The 21,550-nt window shown below is 42.6% G+C and overlaps 1 protein-coding gene across 1 annotated transcript in view; it reads left to right on the forward strand.

Moving 5' to 3' along the window:
* Window positions 1–459: 459 nt before the first annotated feature.
* The window catches only part of DCHS2 (dachsous cadherin-related 2), a 109,377-nt gene continuing 88,286 nt past the window's right edge, over window positions 460–21,550 (forward strand). Inside the window, exon 1 of the mRNA XM_027635866.1 lies at window positions 460–2,277. Coding sequence (XP_027491667.1) covers window positions 460–2,277 — 1,818 coding nt within the window. The remainder of the gene's footprint in view (window positions 2,278–21,550) is intronic.

Genomic DNA, 21,550 nt, shown 5'->3' on the forward strand with positions numbered 1-21,550 from the left:
TGTTTCATTTAAATCCTCCTCCTTCACGAGGCATGCCTCTGCAACTAGAGGCAGCCCGTGCGCTAGTCGCGCTTTCCCCCATCAGCAGGAAGCCAGGTGATTTCCCGGGGAATCGGTTTCGGCGAAGACCTCTCCGGATTCTGGGGGCACTGGAGCAGCCCCGCGCCACCCCGGCCCAGTGCGACATGTCCGTGCGTTGGGGACGCCAAGCCCACGGGGCGCTGGGTGGGCGGACGGGGGCCCCCCAGCTCTGCGCGGGGGCGGCGGGGCGGGGGCTGCGCGGGGCGGTGGCGACGGGGAGCTGCTCTCCCGCCCCCTCGCACAGGCTCGTCCTTCCCACCACCGGCGGCGGCGTTCGGGAGTTTCTCCCGCGGCGGCGAGGCGAAGGCACCTGCGCGGCGGTGGCGGCGGCGCCGAGTAGCAGGGCGCAGCCTGCCCGCGATGCCGGCTTAGCGGAGCATGGCGCGGCGGCTGCGGGGCAGCAGGTGTCGGGGCGAGCGAGGCAGCGCTCCCCCGACGGGACCGACTAGGGCGCGGGCGCTGCTGGTGCTGCTGTGGCTGTACGCGGCAGGCGGCACCGCGGCGCCGGTGTATAACCTCAGCCTGGCTGTGGACGAGGGGCTGCCGGCCGAGACGCTGGTGGGGGACATCCGTGCGGGGCTGCCGGCGGGCGCGGAGTCCCCGGGGGGTTTCCTCCTTTCGGAAGGGAGCGGCGAGTCGGCGGTGCTGGCGGACTTCCACGTCCAGCCGGAGACGGGCATCATCCGCACGGCGCGGCGGCTGGACCGGGAGCGGCGGGCGCGCTACAGCTTTGCGGCGGCCACGCTGCGCGGCGAGGTGGTGCAGGTGGAGATCGCGGTCACCGACGTGAATGACCACCCGCCGCGCTTCCCGGGGGACAGCCTGCAGCTCAACGTCTCCGAGCTCAGCCCGCCCGGCACCGCCTTCCGCCTCCCGGCGGCCCGCGACCCCGACGCCGGCCGCTTCGGCACGCAGGGATACGCGCTGCTGGAGGAGGGCGGCGCGGCGGGAGAGCCGCCGCTCTTCCAGCTGCGTTACGGGCGGCCGGAGCCCCTGGAGCTGGTGCTGCTGCGGCGGCTGGACCGCGAAAGGGCGGAGGTGCACCGGCTGGTGGTGGAGGCGTGGGACGGCGGCAGCCCGCGGCGCCGCGGCCGTCTGCGGGTGTCGGTGCGGGTACTGGACGAGAACGACAACGCGCCCACCTTCAGCCGTGGCGAGTACCGAGCGCGGCTGCGGGAGGACGCGCCACCGGGCACCGCAGTCTGCCGCCTGCGGGCCACCGACCCCGACCTGGGCGCTAACGGCGAGGTGCGGTACGCCATCAATCGCCGGCAGAGCGACCCCGACGACTATTTCACGGTGGAGGAGCGCAGCGGCGTTCTGCGCCTCCGCCGCCCGCTGGACCGCGAGGCGCGGGCCCTGCACCGCCTGGTCGTGGAGGCGCGGGACGGCGGCGCCCAGCCCGAGGTCTCCAGCGTCCTCGTCTCCGTGGCCGTGCTGGACGTGAACGACAACCGCCCTGCCATCCGCCTGCTCTACCTCACCGAGAGCGGCGGCCCACGGGTCTCCGAAGGGGCGCGGCCGGGCGACTATGTGGCCCGAGTCTCCGTCTCGGACGCCGACGAAGACGGGGAGGCGGAGGGCGGCGGCGGCATCGCGCTGGCCCTTCTGGGCGGCGACGGCGCCTTCGCTCTGCGAGCGGCCGGGGCTGGCGTCTTTTTCCTCTGCGTGGCTGGGCCGCTGGACCGCGAGAGCCGCGACCTCTACGAACTGCGGCTGGTGGCCACGGACGGCGGCACGCCGCCGCTCTCCGCCGAGGAGCCGCTGCTGCTGCGCGTCGCCGACCTCAACGACGAGGCTCCCACCTTCCCGCAGCCCCACTACCGCGCCACCGTCTCCGAGGCCGCCTCCCCCGGCACGGCCGTGCTCCGCCTCAGCGCCTCGGACGCCGACGAGCCGGGCTCGCCCAACGCCGAGGTGCGGTACGCGCTGGAGGGCGACCCTGCCGCGCTGGCGCTGCTGCGCATCGACGCGCGGAGCGGTGCCGTGAGCACGCGCGCGCGCCTGGACCGGGAGCGGCAGGCGGCGCTGGAGCTGCGCGTGGTGGCGCGCGACGGCGGGGTCCCGGCGCGCGCCGCCGCCTGCCGCCTCAGCGTGCGCGTGGAGGACGCCAACGACAACGAGCCCCGGTTCGAGCGGCCCGTGTACCGCGCGCGCCTCCCCGAGCACGCGGCGCCCGGCCGCCGCCTCGTGCAGGTGAGCCGCGCGCCGGCCCGCGTCGGGCTGGGACCGCCCGTAACACAGTCCTGGGACCGCCCTCGGCACGGAGGGCCTGGGAAATAGTGTGTTCCTTATCCCGTAAAAACTGTAGCATGGGCGGTGAGCACAGGAGCTCGCATCTTCAGAAGGAACCAAGGATCACCGCTGGTTAAACCCCAGAGGGGGAGTTAAACAGCCTGTGATACTTTTGAGGGCTTGAGGTGGTCCTTAGCGGAAACCCAGTAGGACCCATCTCCGAGGGTAAGCGTGACTCAAAGTGAAACAGAGAGAGAGAAGGGCAGTGTAACACAGAGGGACCTGAAATCAAAGAGCGCTTCAGGGGCTTGGTAATATTGCCCGAGCTCTCTGCTGAGGAGGATAATCAACTCACTCTGCCCTCAGAGAAACTGATTAATGTTAATAGAGCAAAGTATTCTGTTTGTCCATAAAACGCCCTTTATTCTTTGCAAGTGAGATTGAATGGAGGCTTTGGAGGGCCAGGGATTGCCAAAGAGCCCTTTTGCTTTTAGCTTGTTATGACATCAGAATTTATAGCTTTGAACTGAACGAAGTTTTTTCCATCAGAGGAAAATTCACAGCAGCTGATCTTGGGTAAATGTAGACATGTTTCTGAGTTTGTGCAGAACTCACATGAATTTGGGGAAAACGTGATTAAAGAGGAGACCTAGGGAGAGCTGCAGTGCGTTTCCTCAGAACATTTGATGAGAAATCATTCTGCCTTTATTTCCAGGTGCCCTAATTAATTAATTTTTCAAATCAGAGGTCATTGATGATATTTTGGGTCCGACAGTAGTTTATTTGAACAAAAAGCATTTTCCTCTCTCATTTTTTTAAAATTGCACTTTGAGCTGAAAAAGTACACAGTTTGCACAGCCCTAATAAAAATGAATCTGTAAAAAGTTTGGTAAGGTTGAGGTCATGGAGCTTTTCATTTTGTATCCCAAACTAAAAAGAAAATCCCATCACTGCCCTTTCTTTTTCCTCCAACCCCACGGAAAAAAAAAAAAAAAAAGGGGCATCCTGAACCGATAACCCTAGGAAAGCCCGGAGGAAAATTAATAACGTGATTTGAAAAGTTCGCCGTCTCCCGGGGAGAAGCGAGGGACGTTGCGGCAGCCCTGATCTCTGCCCCTGGGCACGGGCGTGGGCGCGGGCGTCCGTGGTGCTGAAAGGCAGCGGATCGGAAGCCTTTGGGGTGCGCTGCCGCAGCCTGATACCGCGCCTGGAGCTGATCGATAACGTTTTTTTGCTCGTGATTTCATTAGAGAAAAAGCTTCCTGAAGGATTCCTGAATATTTTAAAAGAAATAACCCATGACTGTGGTTTTATTATTTTTTTCCTGGTATGTTTTGATGTATTAATAGTGGAGATTTTCTAGGGCCACAGGGGTCATGTTCCTGTGGCTATCATCTGTGGTGTACTGAATTTTGCAAGTGTCACCATGCTGCCATAATCCTGTTTAGAAAGGAGCAATAAGTAGTTACACCGTGGTGGCTGAATGATCAAACCTGGGATATTAAAACCAAAGGTGAATGAAAGTGAGACATGAGAGACATGCTCAGGAGGAACAGCAGATGAGCATCCCATGGACTGCCTGGGAATGAAGCTGTTTCTACTTACAGGTGAATCCAAGATCATCACAGTGATGTCCAGGTTTCATATCGTGTTGTGTAGCAGGCTTAAGCTTTAAACGTACCCACCTTTTAAAATTATCCTCATACCTCTTCCCCCATTTTCCTGATACTCAAAGATTGTGAGCAGGAAGGGCTATCATGAAGCAGGCAGCTTTGTTTATGTTGCTCTAGAAGTTGCAGTGAGTGATAAGAATGTAGAAAAAAAGTTTTGAGTTGGCCAAGCTGTTTTTCAGGATCTGTGGTATGAGTGCTGTCTCTAAGTTGAACTTCAGAGCTAGCATGAAAAAGAGGTGACCATGGACTCTGTTAATGCTGCTCCTGGAGAACTGGAAACAAACCAAGATACTGAAGGAGGCTACTCATGTCATAGCTTCCTCTGCTCCACAACCTGGGGGGTTGTGATAAACATTTGTTTTACGTTTAGATTACAATCATAGTCCCTGGAAGTCTTCTAAACCCTCTAGTCTTTTCCCTCTGCAAGCAGAGGGTCTCTTGCAGTAGGGAGGGCATTACTGAAGTCTTGTTCATTAGTAACCATAGCTTGAGGATTAACTGGTGACAAACCATTGCTTCGTACATTGAGTGTCTAGAGCCTTCTGCCTTAGTGCTTTGCTGTACCTCTGCCCAGCCACTAAATAACTGGACAATTTATTCCCTTATATTCTTAACTGCATGTTGATTAATGGGAGATTCATTTCCCTCTGGGAAATCTTTTACTTCTGCTGTGATTATTTAGATTATCTTAATTTTCCCTACTCTCCACAAATGTAACCCGTAATATGGGCAAGACTTATGAAATGGATCAACTTGCACGTAAGTCTGTATTTTACTGGTTTCTCCTAGTCTGTAGGAATTTAGCAATTAGAAGAATTGACTGTGTACTTAAAGGACATAGTTTTCAGCAACTTCTGGAAATACTGCTTTATTCCAGGCGTGTGTATGGGCTTTTCCTTGTAGACAAAAGGCTCTTCCTTGCAGTGCAGACTGACTAGTAAGGGAGAAGTCGCATCCTGAAAAATAACTGGAATTTGTTTGCATCAGCTAATATGAGAAAGAATTGTGGCAATGGTTTTGCCCTGGATTGCATCTCTGGGGTAGATAACAAAGGTGGAGATCAGAAATCTGGGCAGACAAAAGGCATAAAGTTTAAATGAAGAAAAGGGAAAATCAGTGGGAAAGTAATGGGTTATCAGACATTAGAAAGTAGAGCAAAGGTATGCAGTGAAAAATGTAAGAAGAATTTTGAAGTAATTAACAGACTTTATCTCATTTTTGCCCATTTTTGTATACTGAACTTCTGATTTGCTACCAGTTGTTGTAGACACACCTTTGTTAAAATTTATGCATTACTGATGAGATGATTAAAAAGAAGCAAACTAAAAAAAGGTACAAGGAGTAACAGGTGAACACAATTGGAGCTAAATTGTAGACCAAGGCAATTTGCAGTAACAAAAGTGGAAGCAGCAGAAGCACTCTTGGTGTGATGTGATGTCTGCAGATATTTTGGTAATGTTTTGATATTTGCAGATGTATCAAAATCCTGGTTTCTTCATGTAGAGGTACTGCATGTTAATTTTGAGTGGTCACTGGCCTTAAGGATAACATTGATTATTCAATTATTCTGATGAACTTTCAGCATAACATGAATCTGTTTTCCTGAAGACCTTCAGCATGCCCTAGAAATGGAATAAGATGGAGGAATGAGTGAGAGCATATTGGGCTTTCTCCTGTTTTTCTTATTATATGTTTCATCCCATTCTCAAGGACCAACATGATTACAAATGTCTATGACTGTTGAGTGATGGTGAGGATATCCTATTTTTGCACTCTTGGCAATTTTAGGTAGGTTTAGCATCTATGATGTATACCTCTCTGATGACTGCACTTCTGTGGCCTAAAAGTATGAAATGTGACAAAGTGTTTCTCTTCTGAGCCATTCACTTAATCTTGTGAATGAATTAAGGAATGAAGCTTTGCCATAGACTAACAGAGGTTTAATTCTGACAACAAATTTCATTTTCAAGCTTTTTTAGGTGATTGCAATGCTTCTCAATACTCCCTGTTATAGTTATCTTTATTACAATATATATCTGAATTACAGTACTGTGTTGCTAGCTTTGTCAGGATTTTTAGTCTTCCAACTGAAGTGGCAATATTCTCTCTCTCTCTAAGCAGGCTGAAACTTCATCTAAAGGGAAATCAGTGCATCAGGTTGGCACCAGTTTGCCTTGTGTTTTACCTTTTACCTAGATGGGGTGGAAACTTCACATTCTGTTTCATATCCTCCATGGACTGCTGCGTAAAAGAGTATTTTCCTTATCAGGCTGTGCAAAGCTTATAGTTAAAGATTTGGTGACAGTGACAGCTCTCAGCTCAACTCATATTTTGAACATAATGAAGGTGTTTATTTTGCGTTATACAGCACACTACATTCTGTATACATTTGGGGCTTGTAAGTTAAACTTTCTTCCACTGCTGGGGTGTGCTGGGTGCTCTGTGGCGTAAATGTCATTCACTTTATACAGCACATGCATTCTTACTGAAAGTCTAACAAGTTACATGCCTGTAATTGCATCTTGAAGAGAACATTAATTGTCATGAATTACTGACAGTCATGTCAGTAGTTTTTTAGTAAATGTATTTTCTTTTATGGTTTATTAGAAAATTCATGTTTATTGGCTTTAGAATCATCTCTGAAAGAGCAGAGGAAGAGAAAAAACATATGTTATCTGGCAAATGATAGAGACCCATAGGCATTCCACTGTTATGACAGCTTGCACTTTTCTGGTCCATTAAGGAGGCTGTTTCAACTCCCTGGTTAGAGCTCCTCCGTTCTATTTATTTAAAAATAACAGACTTTCTGATACTGAGATTGTGGGAGGTTTGTAAATGCAATGACAGCAAATAAAGATTTTGTTTAAAGCTCTTACAGCTAATCTAGGTATACCAGAAATTCTGGAATAATAAACCTGTGGGATTTTAGAAAATCATATTTAAAGGTATAATATATGTAAGAAGAATACTTGGGTTTTGAGGATTTTTAAGTGCTTAGTATATTTGAGAGTTGTTCACGCTTACTTGAAATGCACATTTCCAAGAGGTACTTGCAGAATGAGAGAGTCCTAAACCAGAAATTAAAACATACATCTTCTCCTATTTTTCTTTGCCTTCTGCAAAATTAAAAGGACAAAGAAGACAAAAAGGGACAGAGGTTACATCGCTGCTTTGAGGGATGGAGACTTAGAAACTGTAATCTATCACTGAGACACTAGGCAGGTAGCAGCATTGGCTGCAAACTGCATTTTTCTTCCTTTTCTTTCTTTGAATGTTGAAACAAGGAGCTAAAAGGAAAGTTCTTTCCCTGATGGTTTTGGTTCTGGATCATTTAATCTGCTCTGTAATTACTGAAAGCAGAAATGAAGCCAGCAAACTAGGCTCATGTAAGTTATAAAGAGCTATGAAATCCAACTCATCCTAGTTAGAGGCAGACCAGAAAGAAGGTAGAAGAGATTATGCCATGCATTACTCTGCTTCTTGAGCTTTCCAGGTCTAATTTTGACTGCATTCAATTTCAAGAAGTCAGCTGCAGAAAAGGCAGATTTTGTTTGTTGACTTAAAATGCTACTGTATTTTAAAACTATTACATTGACAACAGGAAGACCAAACCCCGGACTGAACTACAGTAACAGTAGAGAAATTTGTCATCTAAGCTATACTCGCTGGACTTCTGGAGGGCAGACTTCAGCCTATTCAGGATGCTGATTTGGAGAGTACCTTGGGAAACAGCCCTTAAAAACAAAGGGGTCCAGGAAGGATGGACATACTTCAAGAAAGGCGTCTTGAAGGCACAGGAGCAGGCCATCCCTATGTGCTGAAAGATGAGTGGATGGGGAAGATGACCGGCCTAGCTGGACAGAGAGTTTTTGCAGGAACTCAGGGAAAAAAAGAAGGGCAGGCAACTCAAGAAGTGTTTAAGGATGTTGTTAGGTCATGCAGACAGAAAATCAGAAAGGTGAAAGCTCAATTAAAACTTAATTTGGTAATTTCTGTAAAGGATAATAAAAAGTGGTTTTATAAATACATTTTTAGCAAAAGGAGAGGCAAGGAAAAGTTCTGTTTTTTGTTGAATGCAGGCAGGGGGAATGTAGTTACCAAAGATGAGGAAAAGGCTGAGGTACTTAACATCTTGTTGATGATCTGGATGAGGGGATCAAGTCTACCATTAGCAAATTTGCAGATGACACCAAGTTGGGGGGAAATGCCAGTCTGCTGGAGGGTAGGAGGGCTATGCAAGGGGACCTGGACAGGCTGGATTGATGAGCCAAATCTGACGGTATGGGGTTCAACAAGGCCAAGTGCTGGGTCCTGTGCTTTGGCCACAACAACCCCATGCAGCACTAGAGGTTGAGCAGCAGCCAAGCAGAAAGAGACCTGGGGGTACTGACTGACAGCAGCTGAACATGAGCCAGCAGTGTGCCCAGGTGGCCAAGAAGGCCAATGGCATCCTGGCCTGTATCAGGAACACTGTGGCCAGCAGGACCAAGGAAGTGATTTTTCCCCTGTACTCAGCACTGGTGAGGCCACACCTGGAGTACCGTGTCCAGTTCTGGGCCTCTCAGTTCAGGAAGGATATTGAGGTGCTGGAGCAGGTCCAGAGAAGAGCAACGAGGCTGGTGAAGGGACTCGAGCACAAGTCCTCTGAGGAGAGGCTGAGGGAGCTGGGGTTGTTCAGCTTGGAGAGGAGGAGGCTCAGGGGAGACCTCATCACTCTCTACAACTACCTGAAAGGAGGTTGTAGCCAGGTGGAGGTTGGTCTCTTCTCCCAGGCAACTTGTAAATAGCAGGACATAGTCTTAAGGTCCACTGGGGGACATTTAGATTGGACATTAGGAAGAATTTCTTCACAGAAAGGGTGATTAGACATTGGAGTGGGCTGCCCAAGGAAGTGGTGGAGTCACCGTCCCTGGAGGTGTTTAAGATGAGACTGGATGTGGCATTCAGTGCCATGGTCTAGTTGACATAGTGGTGTTCAGGCATGGGTTGGACTCAATAATTTCGGCGGTCTTTTCCAACATAGCTGATTTTGTGATTCTGTGAAATTTTGAAGGCTTGTGTGTGGCTAAGTCTGAAGATGGCGCATACTTTAGTCTATTGTTGTGCTAAGAAAAGAAGCATATATGATAAAGGTATTCTTATTAGAGAAATTAGATGTATCCCTAGCTTTGGGGTACTGGAAGAGGAGTAATGATATTAAATAGTCTTAATCCTAGACTTTATATTGCAGAGATCTCTGTATTAAAATATTAGACTATAGACTACTCAGAGTACCAGTGGCAAACATACAGTCCTTGAATACATTTGGCTGCTAAGTTTGTATAGTTTTATGCAAAATAATGAATAAACTTTCAGTTAAGTGTCCAGCACGAGTTCATTCATAGCCACTGACCTTCTGGAGTAATGATTGTGAACTACATTTTTAGATGGAAATGGAGGGGTTTTGCTGGTGTTCACCTTTATACAAAGAGCTGACATCAGCAGTTATCTTATAATACTCCCAAGCAAATTATTAATAGGCTGTAAATGTCTGGGCATGGCCTGCCTGTCCCTTTATCAAACATTGATGTCAGTTTATCATCCATACAGATTTTCATAAATTGCTATGTCAGCAGAAGGCTTAGTATTTCCTGGAAGGCTTTAAAGTATTGGAAAACAGATGAGTTAGGAATCTCTTAAATTCCATTTTTCTATGCAAACAGATTGACACACAGCAGAATGAGAATTATTTTGCTTCACAGCTCAATTCATTCTTGAAAACAAACTTCTAATTGGATGCTGAAAAAAAATCAGTGATTTCCAGAGTCTGCATTTCTCTTTTAAAATGCAGGAGTTTGATTTAGACCCTGGTCAGAAGCTTTATGAGCTTCAGTATCCATGTAGATAGCCTGGAGAAACTTGCTCTGTACTGCGTTAATGACAGAGTTTGTGTGAGCAATCCCTACTCCACACTGAGTGTCGAACAGTAAATAATGTGAACACTGCAGTTTTGAACAGTGGGGCTCTTTCTCTAACCGATTATTCAAATCCTGCTGCAGGTGTCAACAGTATGGAAACAGAGATATCAGCCAACAAAACACTTGGGGGACAGTATCACACAGTTCATTTGGCACAGATGTGTGTAAGAGTCAGTGTATGTATTGGATTGGGCCAGTATCCGATTTAGCTGCATATCCCTCTTATAGATGCTAAAAGCATGCACCCTGGATGAGTGTAAGAATAGGAAAAAAAATGTGAATTTCTCCCTCATGGATTCTTGGTGTTCAACCATTTTCAGCTCAAGGACATCCCAAGCAAGATAGTTTCTATGTATGTGTAACCCTGAATGGATTTTTTTTTGTGAAAATTACCTAGCCCTCACCTCAGCTTTTCCAAAATATCATCAACCCTAATATGCTGTGGCAATGGTTGTGCCAATCAGCTACCTGTTCCATGAGAAATCACACCTTTGCTTTCAACCTGGAAAGAGAATGGTTGGTCCCAATAACTATGGTTTCACCCATCTGTTATATCACCTATCCATCTCATTTTCGGTACTCCTTCTTGTTAGCTGAAAAAAAATTAGTGTTTGGCCAGAACCTACTTTTGGACGACAAATGCTGAAATGTGCCACTGATGAAAATATAAAATTAATCCTTGTTTACAAAGGTAACGTAGTAGAAGCAAGTTCACATTTTATAGAATTAATAAAAGTGCCCTTAATCTCAGTCTATGAAGAAAGCTTACTATTCTGTATAAAAAGGCAATTCTTTCAGGAGGAGTAATAGATTTTTAAAATAATACTTATAAATCACAGTTCATTCAATCAGTTCTAAGCTCTTTGAGACAGCTCAATGAGAAGCTGTACAATGTCATTAATTTCATTGGCACTTAGGTAAAATCATTCTACTCTGGTGAATTTTGAATTGCAAGGGATTTACATCATGCCTGGAGAACATGTCCAGTGGTGGTGTGTTTAGCATTGCAACAGAAGATGTGCAGATACTTCTCAGCTTTTTGTACTGAACTACTCCACTATTTAAATCTGTGTGTATAATTTTATATTATATATAGTAATATATATAGTAGTATTTTATATTATATATAGTAAATAATAATAGCTGATTAAACAGTTGTACCCTGTCTAACACATACATGACCAAATGTAGTAACTGTAAGCATTTACACTAACTACTAATGCACTCTAATGCAGTAGGGATGTTTGCAAGTACCAATGTGCTGGCCAGCTATGTTGGATATAAAATCTCTGCCAAGTCCTCTTGATAATTACTTGGTTAGGTTTTTAGGGTAAAGGCAGGAACAATGTACCAAAGTAGGTGGATTACTGATGAAATTGTGTTTTGTATTGTCAGTTCTTATTCCTCACTTAGTCCCATTTGAATCAAACAGTGTAAAGAAAGTTTTAATTAGGCTTTCTTTGTGTGGGTGAACTTGACAGTACAACCCAAAGCCTCGCTCTTCATCATAGCATCTGCCAGTGAGAGTTAGCAGAACATGTTTTAGGGGATGATGGTTGTATTGCAATTCTTTTTTGTGCCTATTTCCTCATTTCCACAAGCTTCCCATTGATATTTGTGTTACTCTAGATGGATCAAATCTATGGATTTTGGAATGCTTTGATATGCTTTGTTTAGAAGTGAGTTTTCATTCTGTTGCTGCAAGTACGACATTGGAGACACAGCTCTAGATTCCCTCTCTTCCTGTCCTTTGCACTAAATGAAAACAATCATTACATTTATGCCAGACTTTACTAGCTCCATTTCCTGCTGGATATGACTTAAAGTAAAAATCAGGATACTGTCATGCCTATTTACTTGTGCTCACAGGCTGCACTGCTTTAAGGATAAACTGTTGTGGTACTGACATTATTTGCTGTAATAAAAGCAAATGTACTAACTTCCAGCCCTGACAGATGTCTCAGTCTCCTGCACTGACCTTGTGTAAAGTGTTTTTGTCTCCCCTTCCCCCTCCCTGTCCCTAGCTACTTCCCTCATGCAGAGAATTAGGTTGTCATGCTTATGTCTGCTCCATTTCCACTGGCTTGTGCCTACATCTGGTCCTAGGGAAGGGGTAACAGGAAGGGCAGTTTTTTAACTAGTGTCTGACTACACATATGTGAGACAAACAACTTATGTATGCCCTTTTTTTTAAACAGTTATAAACAAACACATACGGTTTAATGCAATGTCCAAGGAACTGGATGTATTTTACCAGTCAGAGAAGTTGCTGGAGGTGACTGCACTCACCTTCTGGTACATTATCTTCTACATGATCTTCTGTTTTCAACTACATAAAACCTCAATAAATACAATTTTATGCTGCGCATTTGGTTTTTCCTGCATTGAATTTTGAACTCATATTCAGACACACCAGAGTAATGATTTACCAAAGCCTTTCCTTCCACATGTTCTTCTGTGGTGTGGCATCGATAACTGACCTATTGCTTGTATTAAACTATGTTTTCTCAAAGGCTTTTGTCAGTCACAGATATGCTGATACCTTTATCTCTGCTTCTTTACACTCATAGGGTTACATATTAAACATTCTCCATAGCTACATAGACACCTTATTATTTTTACTTAAGGATACTTCATTAATCGTTTGTTAGACTATTCCCTTGAACATGTATCCAGTTTGATTCTGTAAGAAATCCTAACATTTTGATTAATTAGATAATTTTATGGACACAGTTTGCTACTTTCACCGCTGTGATGCTTAATGACATTTCTGTAGGATCAATGTGCACTTACATGGGCATGGACTCAAACAGGCATGTCTGTTATCCTCTTCTGAGAAGATTTTCAGTTCTCTTAAGATGCTCCCAAATGGAGGAGAATCATCTCTTTTGGAGAAGGATTATCCCTTTGTTAATGCTTATGCCATACATTGGACCATAAGTGCATGCTGTATAACTAGGGGATTTTGGCACACTGTTAGAAAATATGCTAATCTCAAGAATGTATCAGCATAGAATTTAAACTTTTGAATTTGAGGGGAGGGAAGCAGTAACCTTAATGTAAAAACTCAGCACTTGCTCAGTTTTCAACAGGTTGGTTCCTGTTTTGAGTGTTTTGTGTACTGTACTGTTACTCTTTTTCATTAAGATATCCAATAGGCCTCAATTTTACAGCATTTAGAGAAATTAAATCACTGAAAGCACTTCAGATTTCTTGGGGCATGCTCTGCTTACACTTGTAGTTATTCTAGTGAGGCTCTGGGGTAGCTTTTTAGCACCATTAATACAAAGGGTCAGTTGATGTCTGGAGCCTCATCAGGGGCTCCAGCTGCAGCTGGAGTCTCCAGCTCATGGTACAAAAAAAAGGATAGGACAAAAATTGCTTAAATTGAAGACTGGCTGTTTAACTTGGAGCACAAGATTCTGTGAATGATGGATTTTAAAAATAACAAAACCTGGTAATTCCTGCCTCTGCCTTCTGCTTTGTGTAGGTCTGTAGTAATACCATACAACAACATCACGCCAGTTGATGGCTGCACAAGTTGTGAAGCAGTGGGGAGAACTGGGAGGGCATTTTCAAAAAAAGCTTTTGTTGCACAAGCATACAGGGAGCTTAGGAACATAAGCTCTAATGAAATCAGCCACAACTTGTTCTCTGGGGGAATTTCAGGTTTTCTGTGTTTTGAAAATCCCAGCTAACTTCATGTGTGTCTGTGGGTTTCTGAGAGGGAGAGAGTGCTGTATATGCATGACACTGTAGGAGCAAAGGGATGAAACATGTTCTAATACAAATGTGACCTGCTTTCCCAGAGCACAGAACTTCTTCTTAGTGTAACATTTTAAAACAGTATGTGCTGCCATCACTAGTAATAGTAGAATAACTATTTTCCCGAAATGTTTCATTTGAAAACAAAGTCACAACTTAGAAAATTCTTTTCCCTTTAGTTTTAATATAACTTTTAAAGGATCTAAGAGAGAGCATTCTGGTTTTAAAAAGAAAGAAGAATGGCAACCTCCCATATATTTGGCCCCTCTTGTTTGCTTGTTTGTTTCCTCCCTTTTGTTACTATTAAAGTAAAACTCCATATCCTGGAATTTGTTCATTTTCTTTTTTTAGCTGTCTTTGAAGTTGATGACTTTAGCAATAATTTTGGCAGTGGTACAGTCTTATAATGATTTTGCTCTGATACCAGGCTGCTTTTGTGTTCTCTTCCAATTGATAAAAGCCAAACCCCAAGTCTCTTAGGGTCGTAATATTCAATTAAAGAAGTAATGTTTAAATTTTCATGGAACCAATAATTTTTTTTTAATTTTAATCTCCATTTTTGTCTGTGTCTGAGGAGGGGAAAAGACCTGACAGCTGAAACATACTGCTTGAAAGGCTGACTGCTTTTAATTTTGAGAAATGTTTGTCTGAAGGGAGGACCCAAGCCAGTATTTGGGAGTTAGACCAGAACATATGTTACATTTCCAGAACCCTGTGGTTATGGGACACAAGTTATCCCTCAGTTTCAAAACCTCTGTTGTTAAAATGCCGTGTTCAGAAATCTCCAGGACACATAAATGTTTTCCAAGTCTATTATATCTTGTTGGAGGCCACTTAACGTGTACTTTTTGAGACTTTGATTTTATGCTATGCCATTATTCTTGCTAATTTCTCCTAATGGAAACCATGTTTTAGGCCTGTGAGCATGCACTAAATCTTAGTAATTTTTCCTAGAAAGTGTGGATGGAAGTTAGAAACATTGGTAGGACTTATCAGGTGCAAATCTCAGTACCCACCATCCACCACCAAGGGCTCCCAGTGCCTACACCTCCCCTACCACGCATTTCTGGGAAGTGTATCAGAACTGCTGTGCCTTCTGAAATGTATAGTCAGGCAGGTGTTTTCATCAAGTCTCTGGCTCTAGCCGGACCACTAAATCTCTCTGTCCCATCATCTATACTCAGTATTTTCCCAATGGAAACTGACAAGTTATTTGCAGGGGAATGTTAATACTTATCTGGTAATATCTCACCTCAATCAGTTTGCCTGTTTTTTAGGCTGGATTACTCTGAGTTATAGTCATCCATGTTTTTGGGTGTTTTTCTCCTCTTCAGTTTCCAATGAATAAATTCCCAGCTCACAGCAAAAATATTAGTTATATTAGGTATGGAATTTCATGTTTTCTCATTCTATATTTATTATTTCAGTCGTCTAGTTTTTCTGTATAAAGATACTATTGATCTCCTGTGTTGACAGTGCTTTCCAGTTTCAAGAACTGCTGAATGTTATTTAAGTGCTTATGACCTGGGATTTTTTCTAGTTAATTAATAGACTTAACAAGCTGGTTATCAATACAACCAACACATTAATTACTTCTCTTTTTCAAGACATCTTGTTTTCATTTCTTCTTTATCAAATTTCTTGCCATATGATTCTCTCAGTAATAGCTGTATTGTCTGTACTACAAATGTAAAGAAATATGATTTCTATGGGTTGCTTTACTAAATCGAGATCAACTTACTTGTGTGTCTAGAAAAATCTGTTACTGAATGGATACTGCGGTACTTGGCAAATGTTTTATCTTCTCTTCTGTCTTCTCTTTATTTGTTGGAAGGTGTTCCGGTATTGTTATATGTTTGGGCCAGGCTGATAGGATTGTAGTTCTCACATTCAGTTTTTAGATGTAGTGCCTCCATTCAATATTTTCAAGAGAGGTGGTTTTGTTAAGATGTAGAATGATTGTGGCTGTAAGTTTGTACTTTGATTTTTCAGTTCTATAGTAATTCTGTTTTGGATCCTCCCACTTTGAATGCTGTTTGAATTTTAACTTTAAGGTATGTAACTTTCGTTCCTGTGTCCTCACTCTGGTTACACTGGCCATAATCATTGCTGATAGCAGAAGTGAGGAAGGTACTCCTTCAGCTGTAGAACAATGGCCAAGTTTAACAGCATGCTCTCGTTTCATCCTAGTCCTCACATTTCTGCTTACTCTCTCCCGTCCATGAATACCTATATATTTTTATCATGGTTGACTGAAGTCCTAGACTTTTCCCATATCCAACCCCCTTTTTTTTTTAGTCTTTGCTAACTGCTCATTTTTAACATTATGTATTTATCACATGAACTTTGAGATACAGAGTAACTGTTGTTTATTCCCTCATTTAATTTGAACTTAAGGGATAATTACATGATCTGAAGTATTCATGTCCAATGACTTTTTTATTTTCATTGGTTTGTGAGATTCTTAGAAGTTAAAGCTCCTCATAAAGAAATGATTCCCGGTGATATTCTTTCTCCAAGCATATTGTAATTCTCTCTGTATATCTGCAAGTCTAGCCCTGGGGCCAAGGAGACCTATAGTAGATACCCAGCTTTACTCCATGTGATGCGGGGGAAAAAATCCACCAAACAGCATATCCTCTAAACATTAGCTCAACACTTTGCAGCTGTTAAAATCTCATCTTCTTGCTCTGAGGACTAACCATCTATGTTTCTCTTGGCTCATAGACTTGCATGTGATTTGATTTTGGTTTTAATAACATATGGGTTAACTGGGGTTGATGGTAGAGTTCCTCCTCCTCCTCTGATGGGACATTTCACTGGCTTATGTGTTAGGGATTTATTTTGTTAGACTGTTCATTCTTTAAGCCCCTGGAATCTGCATCTCTGTGGGGTCTCTTAAGCACCTTCTGGAGTTACCATAAATCTTTCAAGTCACTGTTGGGATTCAGCCCAGCTCCTCTTGGCTTCTGCATCTTCCGGCTTTTCTTCATAACAAAGCTTTTCTGACATTTTGTTCTTATGTGAATCTTATGTGTCTCCAGCTAAATAAAACCACATCTTCTTTCTCCTCTCTGAAAATTACTGAGATTGACCCCTATGTAGGCTCTTCTTTCAAGTCTTTTTACGTTTGTGTTTTATCTGCTCAGTGAATTTTACTTGCTTGGGTATTGTCCTTTCTCTCCACTTCCTCCTTATGAACAACCAGGAGAAAACCCTTACTTGACTTTAAAGAGCCTAACCCTATGAAGCAATTGTTCTTTATGGCTAGTCATTCTGTCTGGTTGGAGTGGTAGGGTTGGAAATGGTGTGTATGAGAGTTAATCAATGAAAAAAACAATATTTATAAAACAATTTCCGAATGTCAGACAAAGGTCATGAGTCGTTTTCAGGGAAGATTCCTGAACTGTCACGTGAGTGGGGATATTCTCGCCATGCAGTATTAAAACTCCTTTTCTTGAGTGGAATTGTTAATGAAGCCTTCAGAGAGCCTCAAGAGGCAGACAGTCATCTGTCATATTCCTCATCCTGTTTTTAAAGATGCTTTGAAAATTCGGGACCTCTGAATATTTAGAATGTGTGTATTCCCTTTTAAAATTAATATTCATTGAATTAAATAAGATGCATCCCTATAAGCAAAAAATAGGATCTCTGACTGCAGAGAATAAACATCTCAGTCCTATTTCTCTTGCATCTGTGAAGTTCTTAAGCATAAAATCTTTTGTGGTTATAATTCAGCCTACTTTTGTTTATAACTTTGCTGTTGCATGTACGAAATGGGAGAAAAGAAGACAAAAGTAATTAAAGTACTGATGGGAGATAAAAACAGTTGTAAGGTATAAGAAGGAGGCAGACTAATAGAGACTGAGATGAGATTGGAATATTAAGCTGCTGTCAGCAGTAGCCAGGAAAAAAAAAAAGGCATTTTGTCATTATTATGAGTTGGTGGTTGGAAGAGAAAGATGAGCAGAGTCAAAGAGAACATGATGAATTGTCTCTGAAAAGAGTCCTGCAGAGTGTTTAGATTTCTGTGAGTTGTATTGCACATGTATTGTGATTACTGTCCTTAAAATACTTGAAAGGTAAAAAGGAAGAATTTTAGTTTGGGAATGAATGCTGTTGCGAGAGTGCCACCTGGTTGATAGGACTGAAGCAGAGTTCTGCAAACTGTCAGAAATTCAATTAAGCTTTCAGAGCAAAAGGGTGTATCAGTTTTCCTTTTGCATTTAATTGAACACTATCAGTGAAGGACACTCACCCAGAACATCTGTGTTACAAAGTTAAGGATTTCTGCAAATTGTTTTACAATGGCATGAAGCTACATATGCTTAGCATTAGATATACTGGTCTCCAGATTGATCCACAGAAACACTTTTAGATGTCAGACAGGAACTTATCATCAATTGCAGCAGCATTTTTTGGAGAAGTTGGAGTTACAGGCGCTTTGTGTGCTCAATATATTCTAGTCATTTAACACACAATAATGTAAGAGTTGAGGTATATGAGGCTTCTGTTTGATACAGATTTTCACTGTGTATCAAACTGCGATCTAAAAACAATTTCTGCAGTGGATGGGGAAAAGAACACTGACAAATTTCTGGGGAGAGATTTCTTCTAAACCATGACAATAGTAAATACTTTTGTTGTAAACCATAGAAGGGGACATGCTGATAAAGTGATAGGCAGGCTGGCTTATTTTTGTTTCTTGTTGTAAAAAAGTCCATTTCCAGAGCTAACTGTTAAGCTCATAGCCCCTTTAATGCCATATACACCTGAAATAATTTTTTCTCTTCGGATATCTGAATGCTTTTTAACAAGTATACAAGATTCTTGTCATATTCTTTTGCAGCAATAAAGTGGTAGTGTTACTTCTCCTTTAAAATATAATGAAAATGGGATTCCATCTGAGACAGAAATGTAAGCTGAGTTCTAGTAATTTGACTACTCTTGGATAAAATGTGAACTTCAAGAACACTTTTTTTTTTGTATAGAACTCCCGTAGAATTATTCATCTCACTGGATTAGTTCACATCCTCTTCATATGTACAGTCATTGTAGACCTCGGAAACTGTAATGTAGTACACAGATTTAGATATTAGGAACATTATGTGTATTTGTGACAATTCCAGGAGGATTTTATTTCTTCAGAGAGTTACTAGCTCTAAGTACATTGACCACTTCTAGCTGTGGCACCAATAATATGTACGATCTTTATGTGATATATTATTCTAAAACTTAAATTTCTAACATGAATTTGATAGAGCCATCTTTAATTTGTTCTTTCAAACTGTGTGTTTTGGGGTAGTTTATCAATATAAAGTAACTTCAGTGCCATTAGTCAGAAGTTCTTTTAGGTGGATTTTTTGGATCATCCATATGGTTTTGACATTTAGACCAGCAGCACAAAATAAGTAGTAGCAGGATTAGGCTATTATTGATGTCTTCTCTGGTTCAAATCCCCAGAGATGTGACTTCTGTTGGCTCTTTTATCACACTTATTCTGGTTCAGTGCTTTAGATCTTATCCTACCTTGTCTGAGCCGAGAGATTAACACAGGCTTCCAGTTAGGATGAACCTGAAATTTGTTTAATTACCTTCTTCTATTTCAAATTAAATATGAAATTAACAAGGTGCTGCGGGCTGCATGAAACATAGATATCTTTTGGAAATAAATCAAATTTTTGATCCTTAAGGAAACCAAAGAAATTAATAAAGTAAATGTCCTCTCTCTCTTTCCTTTTTTTCCCCCAATAGCTCAATTGTTAATTCACTCATAAAGAGGCTGAGGTAGAAATCAAGCTCACATTTCCCTTTTTTCTGTAAAGGGGTGGGTGTGTGATATCTATAAGTGAAGGCTTTTCCTGATCATGAAAACCAGACACAATTTAGAATGTATTTTCTACAGTCACAGCTGTAGACTTGTGCTTGTAAAACATTTCAAGTCTTGAAGGTGTTCTTAATCAGTGTGATATTATTCTGGTGAGATGCTGTAGCATGCCAGGATGTTTCCTAGGGAACTGATGACAAGAAAACCAGAACGTGGAATTCATTTTGTGGAAATAAGACCTAAGAGAGGAAAGTTGAAAGACAGTGCTGGACAGTAAAGCAAGGTTCTCTTTCATAAAGGAGAGGTTACTGTGAAATTTCAGTTTTCTTTGTACTCACACCATTTCATTGCTGTTGGTTTATTTCCCCCAGAGGCCTCTTTAATCCTGAAAGCCTGACTTAATTATCTTGAATTAATTAGTTCAATATAAAGCAGAGAACACTCAATATCAGTGGTTGACTTATGAGGGACCTGGGGTGAAGTTGTAGAAATGGGTATAAAAATGTGAAAGTCTTAACAAATGCTTCTGCAGAAGCACTTGCAGGGAATGGTAATGAGTTACTTCAGAGCCTAATGGCTTTGTTCAGGTGTTAACAATCTAAAGAGTGACAGTTTCAGCTCCATTCCCTGTAGTGAGATATAACACTTAAGGCAGTTAATTGCCTAATAGATTTCTAATAATTAATGCAGGGCAGATTATTAATGTATTCATTCCCATTCCCTAGAAATTTCACTTGTTCAGCATTTAATGTGCCTCTTGCCTTCACTTGCCACTTAGTGGAGTATTATATCACTGACCTGTTTACTACGTGTTAGTCTTTCCTTGGTTAGTATGTGTTGTGAGCAGGAAAAATGGATTACTGGAAACTTAGACCTGTGTGTTGCAATTAAACCTCAATAAGTTTAGGCAGTATCCTGAATGAGAATTGAACATAAAGCTTTCCATTTTGGTAGTTGTATGTGGGAAGTCTTTATTAATTTCAGATATTTGAAAGTCTCACAGACTGTGTTTTCCTTTGACAAGGATAGCGTTTTTGCGAACTCTGCTTGACTAGAGTTCATGCTGTTGTTCCCTGCAATTAGAAATTAGATGTCTTTGTCACTTTTTTGTCTTTATGCATTTTGTTGGAATATGAAAGGTATTGTTAAGATACTGAGATGTGGTAAATGCATGCCCAATTTAAAATCCCCAGGTTAAACTACAGAGATCGTTACGAGAATGTGTTACTGTTAGCCTGCTACCACATGGAAGTAATCAATTATTCTGCCACTCACAAGCTTTATAATTTAATTGGAAAGTTCCCCTTTACATATAAATATCAGGTTGTGGTGAGCTTTCACAGCAAAAGTTAGGGGTTTTTAACATCTTAATAGAAGTGGTACCTAGAAAACTTCCAGAAGTCCAGCAGATGCTTGAAACAGATCTTTTACTTTTTGCCATTGTGCAAAAAGATAACGCTGAATTTTCTTGGTGACACTGATGCTTGTAATAAAGGGAATTAAAAATAATAATTAGGTACTTTTCCCACTCCTGCCTATGCCAGGGTCCAGCTCTAAGCAGTATCTAGCCTCATGTAAAGCTTTTGTTCTCTAAACCCAACAATACAGAACATGGAGCATGCTCAGGTTACAGAGGCTCTTCTGCAGCTGTGCTTTCAGGTAAGCTGGTATTGCTGAGCAGTGAGCAGCTTGATTGATAGTGCTTAAATCAGAATGGGAGGGAGAGTTCTTTTCTCCCAATCCTCTCCACAAACTACAAAATCTTGTTTCTTTTGTATTTTTAATATTTTATCAAGGTGCCTAATATTTCTATCCTAGACCATGTGGCTGGTTTATTTTTCTTATTTGACTGAAGCTGTTTCAGCTTCTTCATCTGTCTTGTACAGTCTGTCTGGACAGAAGCTTTCCTCCTGAAGTCACTTGTACAAAATGCATGTATTGTTGCACTGTGCTTTATAGGAAACTCTTCATGTTGTAAGCAATAGCATAGTAAACTGGCAGGTATATAGACT

Source organism: Corapipo altera, unplaced genomic scaffold (assembly GCF_003945725.1).
Source record: "Corapipo altera isolate COAL_440 unplaced genomic scaffold, ASM394572v1 22b, whole genome shotgun sequence".
In the NCBI taxonomy this organism is placed as follows: Eukaryota; Metazoa; Chordata; class Aves; order Passeriformes; family Pipridae; genus Corapipo; species Corapipo altera.